The 16,257-nt window shown below is 36.8% G+C and overlaps 1 protein-coding gene across 4 annotated transcripts; it reads left to right on the top strand.

Moving 5' to 3' along the window:
- The first annotated feature begins 950 nt into the window (after window positions 1-950).
- Window positions 951-14,033, top strand: LOC113697287 (polyubiquitin). Of its 4 annotated transcripts, XM_072055468.1 has the most exons (5): window positions 951-1,090; window positions 1,618-2,755; window positions 4,346-4,347; window positions 6,933-7,969; window positions 12,781-14,022. In XM_072055468.1, the coding sequence occupies exons 2-5, from the start codon at window positions 1,618-1,620 to the stop codon at window positions 13,799-13,801; spliced, it is 3,198 nt and encodes a 1,065-aa protein (XP_071911569.1). In that variant the 5' UTR covers window positions 951-1,090; the 3' UTR covers window positions 13,802-14,022. The 4 variants fall into 4 exon arrangements, with proteins under 4 accessions (XP_071911569.1, XP_071911568.1, XP_071911566.1 ...); XM_072055467.1 differs by lacking the exons at window positions 951-1,090; window positions 1,618-2,755; window positions 4,346-4,347; window positions 12,781-14,022 and adding an exon at window positions 6,199-6,359 and having other exon boundaries at window positions 6,933-8,268; XM_072055465.1 differs by lacking the exons at window positions 951-1,090; window positions 1,618-2,755; window positions 4,346-4,347; window positions 6,933-7,969 and adding an exon at window positions 11,819-12,076 and having other exon boundaries at window positions 12,656-14,033.
- The last annotated feature ends 2,224 nt before the right edge of the window (window positions 14,034-16,257 follow it).

The raw sequence follows: 16,257 nt of genomic DNA on the forward strand, positions 1-16,257 counted from the left end.
CTAATTTCACTCTCTAAAATAATATTTTAATCATTTGGACTGAGTTTGTAAATGATTAGTAACCTCAGGGGAGGTCAGTGTAATTGTTCAAACCACAGGGGAGGTAAGTGTAAATGTCAGAAACCTCAGGGGAGGTTTCTGAAATTATCCCTTTATTTAATTGCAAATGAGATCTAATCTTTTTGTCTCTAAAAAAAACCATGTATGGGTCACGTAATGAATTCATGATAAAAAATGGTGAAAATTTTAAATTAGAATCAAATTTTACTAAGTTAATTTTGTAAGAGATGTAAAGTTACTTATTTTAAATATGAAGGACAAAAAATTTATTTGACAAAATGTAAATAGCGTTCCCTTAAAAAAATTATATAAATGTAAGGAAAAATAATAATTATTAATACGCATATATACAAGATAAGTTGGATGCAATTTAGATGTGTTAATAAATGTCCATTAGACACCGTTGAAATAAACCCGAACTAAAATTAATGTCTTAAAAAAATGGATGCAAACTCCCGAATGACACTACCTATAATCCAGTTGAATATGTCCCCTTCCCTGTAGTGTGTCATTTTCTTCATAGTGTAAGAGTAGAAATAGATGTATACATGTATTATTGTCGTTTTGCAAAAACAAAAAATTCAGGAATGGCACTATGTATATGACTTCCCTATTTTCCTTGCGCAATCTACGATTATCTTTGCAGGTACCTTCGACCTTAATTAAAAACGTTTTTGACTAAATTGGGTTGATAATGAAAGATGAAGACTTGTAGGAAGAACCTTCAAATATGGAGACTAAATAGAAAAGTTTCGTTAAGGTAGGTGACCTACATAATAAAATAATCCTATATCACCAATTGCCGTTAACGTTAGGCATTGGTTTGGTAGACGTAAACGTCATTGGTGACCGACTCCTCAAGGAACTCCTGTTTCCCCTTCTAAGTCGGTCATCGCTCAGACTCTTCACCCTATAAATTTCCTCAACTTCCCCTCTTTCTTTCATTCATCCTTTCTTATCACTAATAGTCTTCTGAAATTCTCACCAATTCTTTTATCAAAAGCGGCTTTCTATTTTCTATCCCAACAAGGTAATTGATCTGTCTTCGATAATCTTTAGTAATTCACAGAGTAAATTGTTTAGTTCTTAAATCTATGTTTTGGGCGTTTGGCTGTGAGATTGCTGGTGAATTGGGATTAATCTTGTATTTTTTCTGACGTATCTGTTTGGGTTATTCTGAGATAATTTATTCGTTAATGTTTTCAATTAGTCCTATGATTTTGCTTTAGGGTTTTCGATAGTTTTTTTTTTTTGGATTTTGATGACCTTGCCTACGGTTTTTATAATTTTTTGGAAATTCAATGATGCTTCCCTAGGGTTTTTAATAAATTCTCGATTTTGACAAGTTTGCTCTAGTGTCTTCGATAGCTGTCTGTCAAATAGTTGTTGGTTGTTTTTTCCTGCAGAAGGATTCCTTTTGCTATTGTTTTGTTTGTGCCAGCGATTTGGGCTGGTTTAGGAGTTTCAATTAGTAATAAATGGAATTGATGTGGCAATTTTAGGTTGAGGAATTTGCAATTTAATATATCTGATTTTCGTTCTTCGTTTATTGAGCAGATGCAAATCTTCGTGAAAACCCTCACCGGGAAGACCATCACCCTTGAAGTTGAAAGCTCTGACACAATTGATAATGTGAAAGCCAAGATTCAGGACAAGGAGGGCATCCCGCCGGACCAGCAAAGGCTGATTTTTGCCGGAAAACAGCTGGAGGATGGACGTACCCTTGCCGACTACAACATTCAGAAGGAATCCACCCTTCATTTGGTTCTGCGCCTGAGGGGAGGCATGCAGATCTTTGTTAAGACCCTTACCGGAAAAACAATTACTCTTGAAGTTGAAAGCTCTGATACAATTGATAATGTCAAGGCTAAGATTCAGGACAAAGAGGGCATTCCCCCAGACCAGCAGAGGTTGATTTTTGCTGGCAAACAACTTGAAGATGGCCGCACCCTTGCTGATTATAACATTCAGAAGGAGTCGACCCTTCACTTGGTGCTTAGGCTGAGGGGAGGGATGCAAATTTTTGTGAAGACCCTCACTGGAAAGACTATCACTTTGGAGGTTGAGAGCTCAGATACAATTGACAACGTGAAAGCTAAGATCCAGGATAAGGAGGGAATCCCTCCGGATCAGCAGAGGCTGATCTTTGCTGGCAAGCAGCTTGAAGATGGCAGGACTCTTGCTGACTATAATATTCAGAAAGAGTCAACTCTTCATTTAGTGCTGAGATTGAGGGGTGGAATGCAGATTTTTGTCAAGACGTTGACAGGGAAGACCGTAACTCTTGAGGTGGAGAGTTCAGATACTATAGATAATGTGAAGGCAAAAATTCAGGACAAGGAGGGCATCCCACCAGACCAGCAAAGGTTGATCTTTGCTGGTAAGCAGCTTGAGGATGGCCGCACGCTTGCAGATTACAACATCCAGAAGGAATCAACGCTCCATTTGGTTCTCAGGTTGAGGGGGGGAATGCAAGTTTTTGTTAAGACTCTGACTGGAAAGACCATCACTTTGGAGGTGGAGAGCTCAGATACGATTGATAACGTCAAAGCTAAGATCCAGGACAAGGAGGGGATCCCACCTGACCAGCAGAGATTGATCTTTGCTGGTAAACAGTTGGAAGATGGAAGGACTTTGGCAGATTATAACATCCAGAAAGAGTCCACCCTTCACCTTGTCCTGCGTCTGCGTGGTGGTTTCTGAATGCTGCATCTATATGCAGTTGAAGGCTGTCTCTTGAAGATGGCAGTATTTTGTGTTGTCTGCTTGACTTCTGTTCGTGTTCAAGCCATGGGTCCTAATAACTTCTCAAGCGTTTTTTAAATGTATAGTTTAGGGATTTGGTGGTGGTGTTCCATGTTTGTGATGGGAATTAATGGTGGTGTTATTTGATTTGTTAATAAAGTTCAGAAGTTTTCAATATTCGCGCGCCCTGGAAATTTTTGGTCATTTGAAGTTTTTTGTTTTTTCCATTCAATTACTACCTTATATGCTTCGAGATGTGACAAGAAAATTTGACAAAAGCCACAGCCTACTTTTGATTGCTATTAGCGTTCTCTCATCGCCTTGATTGCACTTGCTTATTAGTGTTCTCTCATCGCCTTTGATTGTGCTTCCTAATGAGATTTAATTTCAGTGTTTTGATGTATGATAGTTCGAGCTTGGAATTTTGGTCATTTGAAGTTTTTGTTTTTCCCATTCATTACCATCGATATGCTCGACAAGAAATGCAAGTTGGCTCTTGATTGATATTAGCATTCTCTCATTGCCTTGATTGTGCTCGCTTATGAGATGTGATTTCAGCGTTTGGTGTATGATAGTTCGGTTTATTGGTGAGTTGTGATCCTTTTGGCAGTGTTGTTTAGACTTTAGAGATGTCTAATGGTAACTATAGCTGTTTATTGCAAGTAATCTGCACAATTAGTTCCTTTGGGATTTTGCTAAGTAGAACTATAGGTGGATTTTATTGGTCTGTAACCAATAATTGCCTTGCGGTTTTCTTTACTATAAGTTAACGCATTGCATATGTGAACTAAACAAACCGAAACTCAAGCTTGTGTTTGGATTGTATTTTTCGTCATTTTTCATGGAAAAATTATTGTAGCGATTTGATATATGTGAGGGAAAAAGGTGATAGGGAAATGTGATCACGGAAAACGATAATATTTTCCGACAGAAACAAGCAATCCTAGATTTTCATCAACTTCCTTTTACAAGAATCCAGTTACCGAGGATGTCACATCTTGTATTTGTCTGAGGACTTGGACAAGTTGACCATAGTATACCGTTTGATCAAGTTGAGATTACCAGGTTGAAGAAGTGGTTAATACAAAAGCTTTTCTTCTTCCTTCTTCCTTCTTCAGAAGTGGTTAAACAGAGTATTCTATTCTCTAGATACAAACGATAGATTTACGCGCTTTTTAAAGGCAGACCTCCTGGTTTACATGCACTAATTTTCTGATCTTAAACTTTTTTTTTTTTTTTTTTAAAAAGAGCTTCTGTTTGAACTAAATCATGGGCCAAATGCCCAAAATTAAAGGAATAAAAGGTGCTGCTGGGAAGCGTTCTTTATTTGGACTGCACCTAGAACGGAGTCCAAGCTCAGACTATTGTCCCTTCTCAAGAATTTGCGAGCAAGCTTGCGCAACTTGGTGCGGTTCGTAGTCTTCTTCTTCTTCTTTTTTTTTTTTTTTGGAAACGATAGAAGATTTTATTGATAAACTAGGTTTTACAGTATTTGAAAAACGGCTCAATCAGCTATACAAAGTGTACCACGACACTTAAGGAGTAACAAAAGTTCTCTCTTCATCCCTGATTATGTTTAAAGCATAAAGGTTAAGCCTATTATAATGATTCATACTATTGGTATTTCCTACCCAAAAGGATCACACTTGAAACAAGTTAGCTAGTGCAATGATACGTCTTCCACCAATGTAACCATATTGGAATCATTTCCGGCTCCCGATCTTATCAAAGCAATAAGATGTTCGTTCATACTTGAAAGTTTGATCCGTTACCATCTCATCTCTCTTGCTTTCATCAAGGCCAATCTCACAGCTTCAGCTTCATCTTGAGTCTCCAGTTGTGAGCTTCTCTCCACCAGAGCCCATTCAGCTCTGAGTAGATCTCCATTTAGCTTAGCTACAATACCAATTCCTAGCTTGTGGCCCTCTTTTAGATCTTTTTGTAGCTATCTGGAGTTCCACATGCTCCCCTTCCCCACTTCCTTCCACCCGTACCTTTGCATCTGCTTCACTTGTTTCCAGTGTGCTTTTGGATTCCTCTCCTTTGCCAGCATCCTCATACTCCAACCATTCTGTGCCAGCTTTTTGAACTATTCTTATCCCTTCTGGATTACTTGGTGCGGTTCGTAGTCGCAGGCTCGCAGCAGCAAATATTACTGATGAAAATGTTATCAATTCTTAAGGGCCCTGAACTTTTAATTGAGATTTTTATTTAGCCCTCAAACTATCAAAAGGTCAACTAAGAATGACTTTAGGGGTCACGAAAAAAAAAAGAGTAATTTTAAAGGGTAGAAACTAGTCTAGCTCAATTGAGCTATTCACGAGTTTACTTGGTCAAAATTCAGACTCAGTATTTTTTGAGCTCAAGTTGATAAATGCATACTCAAATTCGAGCAACTCTAATAGTTTGATGGGTTTTAGTTCGAACCTAATACCTGAGATTCGAAAGCTCGTTGAATTAATTCAACTTCAAATACATATATAGAGTGTGTTTGGACAGCCAATTATTTGGCCAAATATATTTGCTGACATCACCATTACAATTTTCAATACACCTTTTTATCTTCCCAATTACCTTTTTATCTCACATACATCACATCACAAAAAGTGCTACAGTAAAAATATTTCAAATAACTTACAATCCAAACACACTCATAGTTTGAGATGTCTACATATATCATTGAATTAATATAGTTCGAAAGCTCGTAAATTGAACTTTTGTTAGTTTGAGATGTCTACTATATCCCTTGCGTAAAACTTTATAAAATTCTAATTTACGTCGCTTAAGCTCGATTGAGATCAAGTTGGAGTAAGGTAGTATAAACTTGAGAACAGCTTTTAAGAATTCAATGAAAGCTAGCACTCGAATTTCAACTCAAATATTTTTTCTATAATTCGATTACTTATTACATGAATCACTTTGATCTAGGGAATTTCATTAAAGGGTCTAGTTCACGTTTCGACTGAAATTCTCTATCTTATAACATCGTATATAGTACTATATGCTAATAAATTTGGCTAAAAACCTAAAGCCAATGTACCATGGTCGCAAAAAGATTAAACCACTTAAAATTCCTTATAAAATGAAAAAAAAATCAAGATGATTTTTATTGTTTGATACAATGATGACGCAAAGTCCTTACATTTTTTGAAGGATAGGAAACAAAACATAAACTCGCTTTCAATTATATCAATGCTTATTATTAACTAGCTAATGCAGTCCTTTCTACCACAATGTGTTCTGCGTTCTTATGCATAAAGTTTTATTGAAAATGCCCGCATTAAAAGATTTTAGTATATTAAAAAAAAGGGAAGTCCGATTCTTACCGTGTAGGCGACCTTACGTGATTGGTACTTAGACGCCATTGATGACCAACTCATCCAAGGAATCCGTTTCTTCTTGAGCCGGTCATCGGTCACCCAATACTACTATATAAGTATCCCATCACCCTGTCGTTCATACTGCTACATTCAACGTCATCTGCATCTCCTCTTCTGAAAAACTCTCTCAAATTCTTCGATCAAAAGCCTTCCTTCGTTGTTTCGTCTCTCAAGGTAATTGGTTCTTCTTCTTCGATTATTTGCCTTCTTTCTTATGTGAAATTGTTTTATTGATTGTGTATGGTGCTTCGATGATTCAAAAATATATTTCTGGTATATTTTTAACCTGGGGCTTCGTCGGAGTTGGAATTGTAATTGGAATTAATCTTTTGCTTTATATCTGAAAAAAGCTATTTTGATTGCTTTGGTTGAAGGAGAAAATTTTCCCCTTTTACCTTTTGAATCTGTCTATACTCTAGGATTGTTTTGGTGATTTACTAGTTTGTTGATTTGCAGAATTTAATAAAAGTTGAAAGCCCTTTTTGGATAAACAACGGTTGATTGAGCTTTCGGCCTTTTTAATTAGGGTTGAGGAATTTAATTAAGTTCACTTTTATATGAGGATTAATCCTCTGGTGTTGTATTCGTTCTAGCAATTTACGTTCTTGAGGTACTTTTTATCTACTTTGATACGTCCTCTTTTTAACCTTCTGTGTGGTTGTTGTTGTTGCAATTTTGGCTTGAGGATTTATTTCACATAATCAGATCTGATTAGGGTTGGATTTGTGCTTTCTCTGATCTTTACAGATGCAAATCTTTGTGAAAACCCTCACCGGGAAGACCATCACTCTTGAAGTTGAAAGCTCTGACACAATTGATAATGTTAAAGCCAAGATCCAAGACAAGGAGGGCATCCCTCCAGACCAGCAGAGGCTGATTTTCGCTGGAAAACAGCTCGAGGATGGACGCACCCTTGCTGACTACAACATCCAGAAGGAATCCACCCTTCACTTGGTTCTGCGCTTGAGGGGAGGCATGCAAATATTTGTCAAGACGCTTACCGGAAAAACAATTACCCTTGAAGTGGAAAGCTCTGACACAATTGATAATGTCAAGGCTAAGATTCAGGACAAAGAGGGTATTCCTCCGGACCAGCAAAGGTTGATTTTTGCTGGAAAACAACTTGAAGATGGACGTACTCTTGCTGATTATAACATTCAGAAAGAGTCGACCCTTCACTTGGTGCTCAGGTTGAGGGGAGGAATGCAAATCTTCGTGAAGACACTCACCGGAAAGACTATAACCTTGGAGGTTGAGAGCTCGGATACAATTGACAATGTTAAGGCTAAGATACAGGACAAGGAGGGAATTCCTCCGGATCAGCAGAGGTTGATTTTTGCCGGTAAGCAGCTTGAGGATGGCAGGACTCTTGCTGACTACAATATTCAGAAAGAGTCCACCCTTCATTTGGTACTCAGGTTGAGGGGTGGAATGCAGATTTTTGTTAAGACTTTGACAGGGAAGACCATTACTCTTGAGGTGGAAAGTTCAGATACAATTGATAATGTGAAGGCAAAAATACAGGACAAAGAGGGCATTCCCCCAGACCAGCAAAGGTTGATCTTTGCAGGTAAGCAGCTTGAGGATGGGCGCACACTTGCGGATTACAACATTCAGAAGGAGTCAACCCTTCATCTCGTGCTCAGGTTGCGAGGAGGAATGCAAATTTTTGTTAAGACTCTAACTGGAAAAACCATCACATTGGAGGTGGAGAGCTCGGACACCATTGATAATGTGAAGGCTAAGATCCAGGACAAGGAGGGGATCCCACCAGACCAGCAGAGGTTGATATTTGCTGGGAAACAATTGGAAGATGGAAGGACTTTGGCCGATTACAACATCCAGAAAGAGTCCACCCTTCACCTTGTTCTGCGTCTGCGTGGTGGCTTCTAAATGCTCCTCCTGTTTCAGCCTGCTTGGCTGACTTGTGTTTGGTGTTTATGCCTTTGGCCAATGGCTTCTTAAAAAGTTTTTAATTTAGTATCGTTCCAGGGTTTGCTGGTGGTGTTATTCCATGCATGTATGTAACGGGAAGTGATGCCAGTGTTGTTTGTTTTGTTAATAAAATTTAGAATTTTCTAAATATTCTTACCCTGGATTTCTGTTTTGTTTTAAGTATTTCCCTTGCATTACGACCTATGCTTAGCATTTTTCACAGTTTGACATGACTGAATATACGAGTTTCTTGAGAGCAAACCACCACATGCCTGACTCAAGCTCATTGTTCATCGCTATTAATAATATGTTGACTTCAGTTGATTGGTGGGTTCTGATCGTTTTTCATTATGAAGGACTTTCTGGTTTCATTAGTGGATCACACAACTAACGATTCATTATTGGGTTATGATCATTTTTCATGCATAAACAAATTTTTAAAGAACCAGTTGTAGCCGTGTTCTAGGATTTGTCTAATGCTCTCTGAATGCAATTATAGCTTGACGAATAGCTTATGCTCCTTAGCTTTATATCTTGTCTGCGCTTCCAGCAGGTTTGGAAGTAATCTGCACCCAGTAGCTGCCTTGAGCTTTGCTCTATCATGAACTGTCTTACAAGCCCGTAACATCGCCTGTGCAATGGAAGGCACAGACTCGAAACGGTAAACTAGATAAAAGTCCAGCAAGGCAAAACCTCGAGCTTGGGCGTTTGGAAAATGGAAAAGTTTAAAGCATACTGTCCTCAATATTCTTCTAAAAAGGGTTCAGTTAACTAGTGATCTTTTTTTTTTTTTCTTTAATAATCTTCAACCTTATTTATTTATTTGTTTATTTTTGGTTTGAAGTTTTGAAAAGCTTTTGGTGAAACTCTAAATCATGGGCGCAATTGAAGAATAAAGGTCGGTGTACAAAGAGCATTAAACCATTGAAGTTCCTTGAAAATTGAAGAACAAGATTCTCTTATCCACTAACATAATTATGGTGTAAAATTCATACATATTTGCAAGAAAAATAAGAAAAAATGACATCACCACTTGATTAGAGTTATCAAAAGTATAATGAATTACCGAATTAAGTTTTTGTCATACATGATGGATATTGTTTGTCATGCATTAAGTTTTCTGCGACATTCATATGCAAGTCATTCGTCAACATACGTTTCATAGAAGGGTATGAGTGAAACGCTCAAGAGTATTACTAATTAAATTAGTGGGCATTAAAAGATCAAGGGGCAAAACACAAAGAGATCCACAATCAAGAGGCCAAATTAGAGATTTTGACAAAAAATTAACATCTTTTTTAAATTTTAATACGATTTACCCCGCGATAAAAAAAATCCACCAACATGGAAATATCATGACGTTTTCAAGCGGAAGACATAAGAATTTCCTAAAATTAAGGAACCATCTTTTAGTTTGTTTGAAAAGAATCCACCTACCAAAAGAATTGAAAAATGAAGATATTTTCAAGCGAGAGGAATCTCTAAAATTAAGTAAAAGAAATCTCTAAATGAGGTGGATCATCTTTTAGTTTGTTTTAAAAGAATTCACCTATCAAAAAAAAAATCCACCTATCAAAAGCAACGGATTATGTTCTGAATGATAGAAGGAAAGGAATCTCTAAAATTAAGTAGAAGGAATTCTTAAATGAGGTGGATCATCTTTTAATTTTTTTTTTTAAAGAATTCACCAACCAAAAAGTGACAGAAAATCACCATATGTTCTAAGCGATAGAGAAATCCTGAAATTTAAGGAGGATGTTCATTTGTTGGGAAAAAGTTAAAGGCAATTGGTCCTTATTATTATTTTTTTTGGACAAAACCATGTATAAACTCATGTGCCGCTTTTTTGGCAAAAACTTGTGTAGACTCGGTCTACAGCGAGTGGTACACTCTACACAAATTGCCACATAATAAATATTCAAATTTTCACAATTTTCATTCTTGGCTTAACCGTGGTTAACCTTTGTCACCAATATCTCTATTCTTGGTTATTTTTCCAACGCAAACATTTCTTCCTGCTTTCTTCCACAAATTCCATCTCGCTTTGTATCATCTCCAAATCAATTTTTTTTTTAAAAAAAAAAAGAAGAAAAAATTCCAAACCCCCAATCTTTGATACTTTCTTTTTCTTGTGATTTATGGTCAGATTTGTTTTAATAATATTAGGTGTACAAGTGGGGTTTCTTCAAAATTTATATGGCTTAAAAATATTTTGAAATCCTAACCGTAGGTGCTACGAGAAAGAAAGAAAGAAAGAAAACACCGAGGAAAAGTGGAAAACGAAGGCGGTGGGTCTAGGTTTGGTGGTTTCAATGGAACTAAGAGAAGTTTCTGAACAAAAGGGGCAATACGAACGCGACGGATCTTCTGTCTCACACTTTGTGCCACTCTTTGTTTCACTTTTTATTATATTGTGATTTTTCCTACATAAACATCATGTTTTATTTCTTTTTTGTTTCCTTAAGATCCAATAATTATCAATTAAGTGAAAAATAAATACAACAGGTTAAAAAAAGTAATATATAATAGAAAATTAAAAAATACAGCATAAAATACATAAAAAATCTCATTTTTTGTGCATTTTGATTTTTTGAGTTTGTTAAATTATGTGTATTATTCAATTGATAGTTATTAAATTTTAAAAAAATAAAAAAAAATAAAAAATAATATTTATGTAAAATGATAGTAATATAATCAAAAATAAAATAAAAATGACACCGTGTGAAACAGAAGATTCGTTACGTGCAAACGCTGCTTCCTACACCGAAAGGGGCGCTAGAGGGTGACGGCGGTACCGTGGTAATAACGAAATTGAGACAGAAAAGTAAGAGTCTGACGGCTGTGACTCATCTGGCAAGTTGCTTGAGCCATATCAAGAAGTAGCACCACTACTGTTGGTGTCTTGAGGCTGAATTAACAAGGGGCGGGGTCATTGCAAGAATATAATTTTATGCGGATGACGTGGCAAATCTCATACCTCTAGCCTCTAGGTCTACAGGTGGCTGGTGGATCCGGTTGACTCAAGTTTTTGCCTTTTTTTTTTCCCTCTAACTTGTCCTTTTCTTGGGCGCGTTGAGCTGTTGTTTACAACTTTTCTAGTATAATAATCCTTTTTCTTGTATTTGTTTATTTTGTTAGGAAATTTTTATAATAAGCATCGTCACTCACTCAAGAAAAGAACAAGTTAGAGGTAAAAAGAGAAAGGACCAGCTGCCTTGACCCTTTCCTAACAAAATAAACAAATAAGAAAAAGGATTATTATACTTTTTTCCAAGCCAATGAATGACTTTTGTTAATTTACAAACCTAAACTCCTCCGAGAAAATCACAAAAGCCGGCAACTCTTGAAATTCCTCAGGAGACTTATAAACTAACCCAAATTCCCCCCAAAAAGGATTATTATACTAGAAAGGTTGGAAACAGGACAACGGTTTGTTTGGCAAGTAAGTTTTTAGTCAAATTTATCTGTTATAAATTTTTTAACAATTTTATCTACAATAATTTTAAAAAAATTTTCAAAAATTTAAAATTATATATATTAAAATATCTAAAAATGTATCTATTTTAAATTTTTTTTATAACTTTTACATTAAATTATAATAAAATTTTAGATAAGCACCTAACAAAATTCACTTGGCAAATGGGACAAGAGTCCTACTCGTTCAATAAAAGGACTAAAGAAAAGAGGTGGAAAAAGTGGAGCAGACGAGTTGCCCTAACCGCGTGGGTTTGGTAAGGGTAAAGCAGGCAACTAACAAATTGGCACGCAGGCGTCACGACTGACCAACTCTTCACAGGAACCTGTTGCGTCTGGAGTCGGTGATCGCTCCTATAAATAACACCGGATAATCCTTTTGCTTTATCATTCACATCTTCATTACAATCTACATCTCTTCCTCTAAAACTCTCATCAAATCTTCCATCGAAAGCCGCCTTCCTTCTGTTTCCTCTCGCAAGGTATTTGCTTTTCATCGATTATCTTGCTTGGTTCTCGGTTATGTGAATTTTTGTTGATTATGTAGATGATGCTTGACTTTTAGATGGATGGTCAATTAAGATTGCAGCTGGAGTTGGAATTTAAATTAAACTTTCGTTATATTTGACGGATCCGTTTTGATTTGATTTGATTACTCTGGTTGAACGAGAAAATTTTCCCCTTTAATCTTTTGGTTTTGTCTGATTTGTTTATTTTGCTGTGAGTTTTTGTTGATTATTAGTAAATTAAGCTGTAAGCCTTTTTTTCCTACAGAGAGGATAGGAAAGGGTGGAATTGGTCGATTTTTTTTTTGCCTTGGTTATTAGGGTTCAGGAATTTGATTGAAACCGCTTCTTATGTGAAGAATTAACTCTTTGGTGTTGTAGTTGTTATGCAGATGTAGGCTTGGGGTATTTGAGTGAACCATAATACCTATTATTTGACCCCCTAGTTGGTTATGAAATTTGGTTCTTCAAGTGATTTCTTTTTCATGCATTTGTTGGTTGAAGAATATCTCATAATCAGATCTGATTAGGTTTGGATTTTTTCAAATTCTGCAGATGCAAATCTTCGTGAAAACCCTCACCGGGAAGACCATCACTCTTGAAGTTGAAAGCTCTGACACAATTGATAATGTGAAAGCCAAGATTCAGGACAAGGAGGGCATCCCTCCGGACCAGCAAAGGCTGATATTTGCCGGAAAACAGCTGGAGGATGGACGCACCCTTGCCGACTACAACATTCAGAAGGAATCCACCCTTCACTTGGTTCTGCGCCTGAGGGGAGGCATGCAGATCTTTGTAAAGACCCTTACCGGAAAAACAATTACCCTCGAAGTTGAAAGCTCTGATACAATTGATAATGTCAAGGCAAAGATTCAGGACAAAGAGGGCATCCCCCCAGACCAGCAGAGGTTGATTTTTGCTGGAAAACAACTTGAAGATGGCCGCACCCTTGCTGATTATAACATTCAGAAGGAGTCGACCCTTCACTTGGTGCTTAGGTTGAGGGGAGGGATGCAGATCTTCGTGAAGACCCTCACGGGAAAGACTATCACTTTGGAGGTTGAGAGCTCAGATACAATTGACAACGTGAAAGCTAAGATCCAGGATAAGGAGGGAATCCCTCCGGATCAGCAGAGGCTGATCTTTGCTGGCAAGCAGCTTGAAGATGGCAGGACTCTTGCTGACTATAATATTCAGAAAGAGTCAACTCTTCATTTAGTGCTGAGATTGAGGGGTGGAATGCAGATTTTTGTCAAGACGTTGACAGGGAAGACCGTAACTCTTGAGGTGGAGAGTTCAGATACTATAGATAATGTGAAGGCAAAAATTCAGGACAAGGAGGGCATCCCACCAGACCAGCAAAGGTTGATCTTTGCTGGTAAGCAGCTTGAGGATGGCCGCACGCTTGCAGATTACAACATCCAGAAGGAATCAACGCTCCATCTGGTGCTCAGGTTGAGGGGGGGAATGCAAGTTTTTGTTAAGACTCTGACTGGAAAGACCATCACTTTGGAGGTGGAGAGCTCAGATACGATTGATAACGTCAAAGCTAAGATCCAGGACAAGGAGGGGATCCCACCTGACCAGCAGAGATTGATCTTTGCTGGTAAGCAGTTGGAAGATGGAAGGACTTTGGCAGATTATAACATCCAGAAAGAATCCACCCTTCACCTTGTCCTGCGTCTGCGTGGTGGTTTCTGAGTGCTGCATCTATATGCAGTTGAAGGCTGTCTCTTGAAATTGGCAGTCTTTTGTGTTTGTCTGCTTGATTTCTGTCCGTGTCCAAGCCATGGGCCCTAATAGCTTCCTAAGTATGTGTGTTTTTTTTAAATGTATAGTTTAGGGATTTGGTGGTGGTGTTCCATGTTTGTGATGGGAATTAATGGCGGTGTTATTCGATAATATAATAAAGTTTCATGTTTGGTCTTTTGAAGTTTTTTGTTTTTTTCCATTGAATTACTACCTTATATGCTTCGAGATGTGACAAGAAATGATAGTTTTCTTGAGAGAAACCATAGCCTACTCTTGATTGCTATTGGCGTTCTCTCATTGCCTTGATTGTGCTTCCTTGTGAGATGTAATTTCAGTGTTTTAGTGTATGATAGTTCGACCTTGGAATTTGGTCTTTTGAAGTTTCATTTTTTCCATTCATACCGCCTATTTGCTCGACAAGAAATGCAAGTTGGCTTGAGAATAAAAAACACAGCCTCCTACTCTCTATCGATATTAGCGTTCTCTCATTGCCTTGATTGCGCTCGCTTATGAGATGTAATTTCTACTTTGGTTTATGATAGTTCGGTTTATTGGTGGGCTCTGATCCTTTTGGCAGTGTTGTTTAGACTTTAGAAATGTCTCATGGTAAATATAGATTACTTGAAAGTAATCTGCAAAATCAGTTCCTTTGGGATTCTGCTTGGTAGAGCTATAGGTTGATTTTGTTGGTCTGTAACCAGTAATTGCCTTGCGGTTTGCTTTACCATAAGTTAACCCTTTATACCTGTGAACTAAACAAACCGAACCTCAAGCTTAGCCTTGAGGAGAACCTAAAGATTATCATCAACTTCCTTTCACAAGAATACAGTTACAAAGGATCTCATAGATGGACATCTTGTGTTCGTTTGAGGACTCAGACAAGTTGACAATAGCATATCGTTTGATCAAGTTGAGATTACCAGCTTGAAGAAGAAGGTGATAAAAAGCTTCTCTTCTTCCTTTTTCAGAAGTGGTTAAACAGAGTATTCTATTCTCTAGATACAAATGATATATTTACGCGCTTTTTGAAGGCAGAGCTCATGGTTTAAGATGCATTAATTTTCCGATCTCGGGGCTTGCGTTAGCTTACTGAAAAGTACTTTTCTAGTACAATTTTTAATAAAAATACTTATTAAATGCTTAAGTGCTTTTAAATATATTGTTTAGAGATATAATTTAATAAATATTTATTGTATTGAATAATGTGTAATTTGAAAATTTTTAAAATTGTTCATTTCTTTATTTGGTTCATAATATATGATAAAATAATTAAATTTGATGTTCTATTTTTTAAATTACAAAACTACTCAAAAAATACCAAATTTGACCACCAAAAACTCTATTTCTAATTTTATGAGATGATATTCATCAAAAGTTTTAAAAATACTTTTAACAACTAAAAATACTTTTTTATCAAAAGCACGCAACTCCAAACCGGGCCTTAATCATTTCTTTTATAGAACTTCTCCAAAAGGTTGTCTTTCGTATAAATTTCAGCCACTTGATCCATTGTTTTTTGTACTTTCATCATACATTCACCATTAGATTGGATCATAAATCAATGGAACGGTTTCCTTACCATTGACTACTTTTTTAGATGAAATTTTTGACAACAATAAACAACAAGGTTACATTTGACGAAGCAGATTAAAGCTCAGAAATTTTTGTTCTCATAGCTTCCTTCTTGGTCATTTCCGTAAAACAGAGAACACAAGTTGGATTGCATGTTCAAATCGATGTGGTCATAAGTTTAACTTTCTGGTCGTTTGTTACAACACACCCACCTCTTCTGCCGCCCTCTCCCCCTCCCCCGGCTCCCTTTGGGTTTCCAATTTACCAATTTGTAGGCCTGGGTTTTCTGTGTATTTCTGTTTATTTATATTGATGGGTCCAATTATATCTATCTAAGTACATGTTTCCACTCTTATCATGAAAATAACTTTACCAGTCTTTCCAGTAGCATTTAGTGCCCTTGTAATAGCACATTCTTGAATGTATTAACTGAGTCATCCTGGAGTTTATCATATATATCAGTTTTGCTTTTGCACTGAATCCCATCAACTAGCTTACAGTTTGATTAGTTGCCCTTATTTTTCGGAGAAAATTTTTTACGTTTTTCATAAGCATATTTTTCAATCACTTTCTTAGCTCGTATATGTTAAATTGTTACAATATTTTTTTTTTCAAGAACTCTTAAAAATAGCAATCCACTCAGACTTGATTTTCAATATAATTTTATCCTTAAAACCGTCCCAGTGTATGTTGAATACTAATGCTTCCATTAAAGTAAATCAACAGGTAATGGTCTCATTAAAGAAATGCTAACAATTAATAATACTACCTAAGACCTGGGCAGCCTCACGCATCGCGTTTAACGAGTATATAAAAGCGGGGAAAGTCCCAAT

Source organism: Coffea arabica, chromosome 6e, assembly GCF_036785885.1.
Source record: "Coffea arabica cultivar ET-39 chromosome 6e, Coffea Arabica ET-39 HiFi, whole genome shotgun sequence".
NCBI lineage: Eukaryota > Viridiplantae > Streptophyta > Magnoliopsida > Gentianales > Rubiaceae > Coffea > Coffea arabica.

Coding starts and splice junctions, on each gene's coding strand:
- LOC113697287 (XM_072055468.1), top strand. CDS start 1,618: ATGCAAATCTTCGTGAAAACCCTCACCGGGAAGACCATCACCCTTGAA. Junction 7,970..12,780: donor ATCCCACCAGACCAGCAGAG/GTTGATATTTGC, acceptor GGACCAGCAAAG/GCTGATATTTGCCGGAAAAC.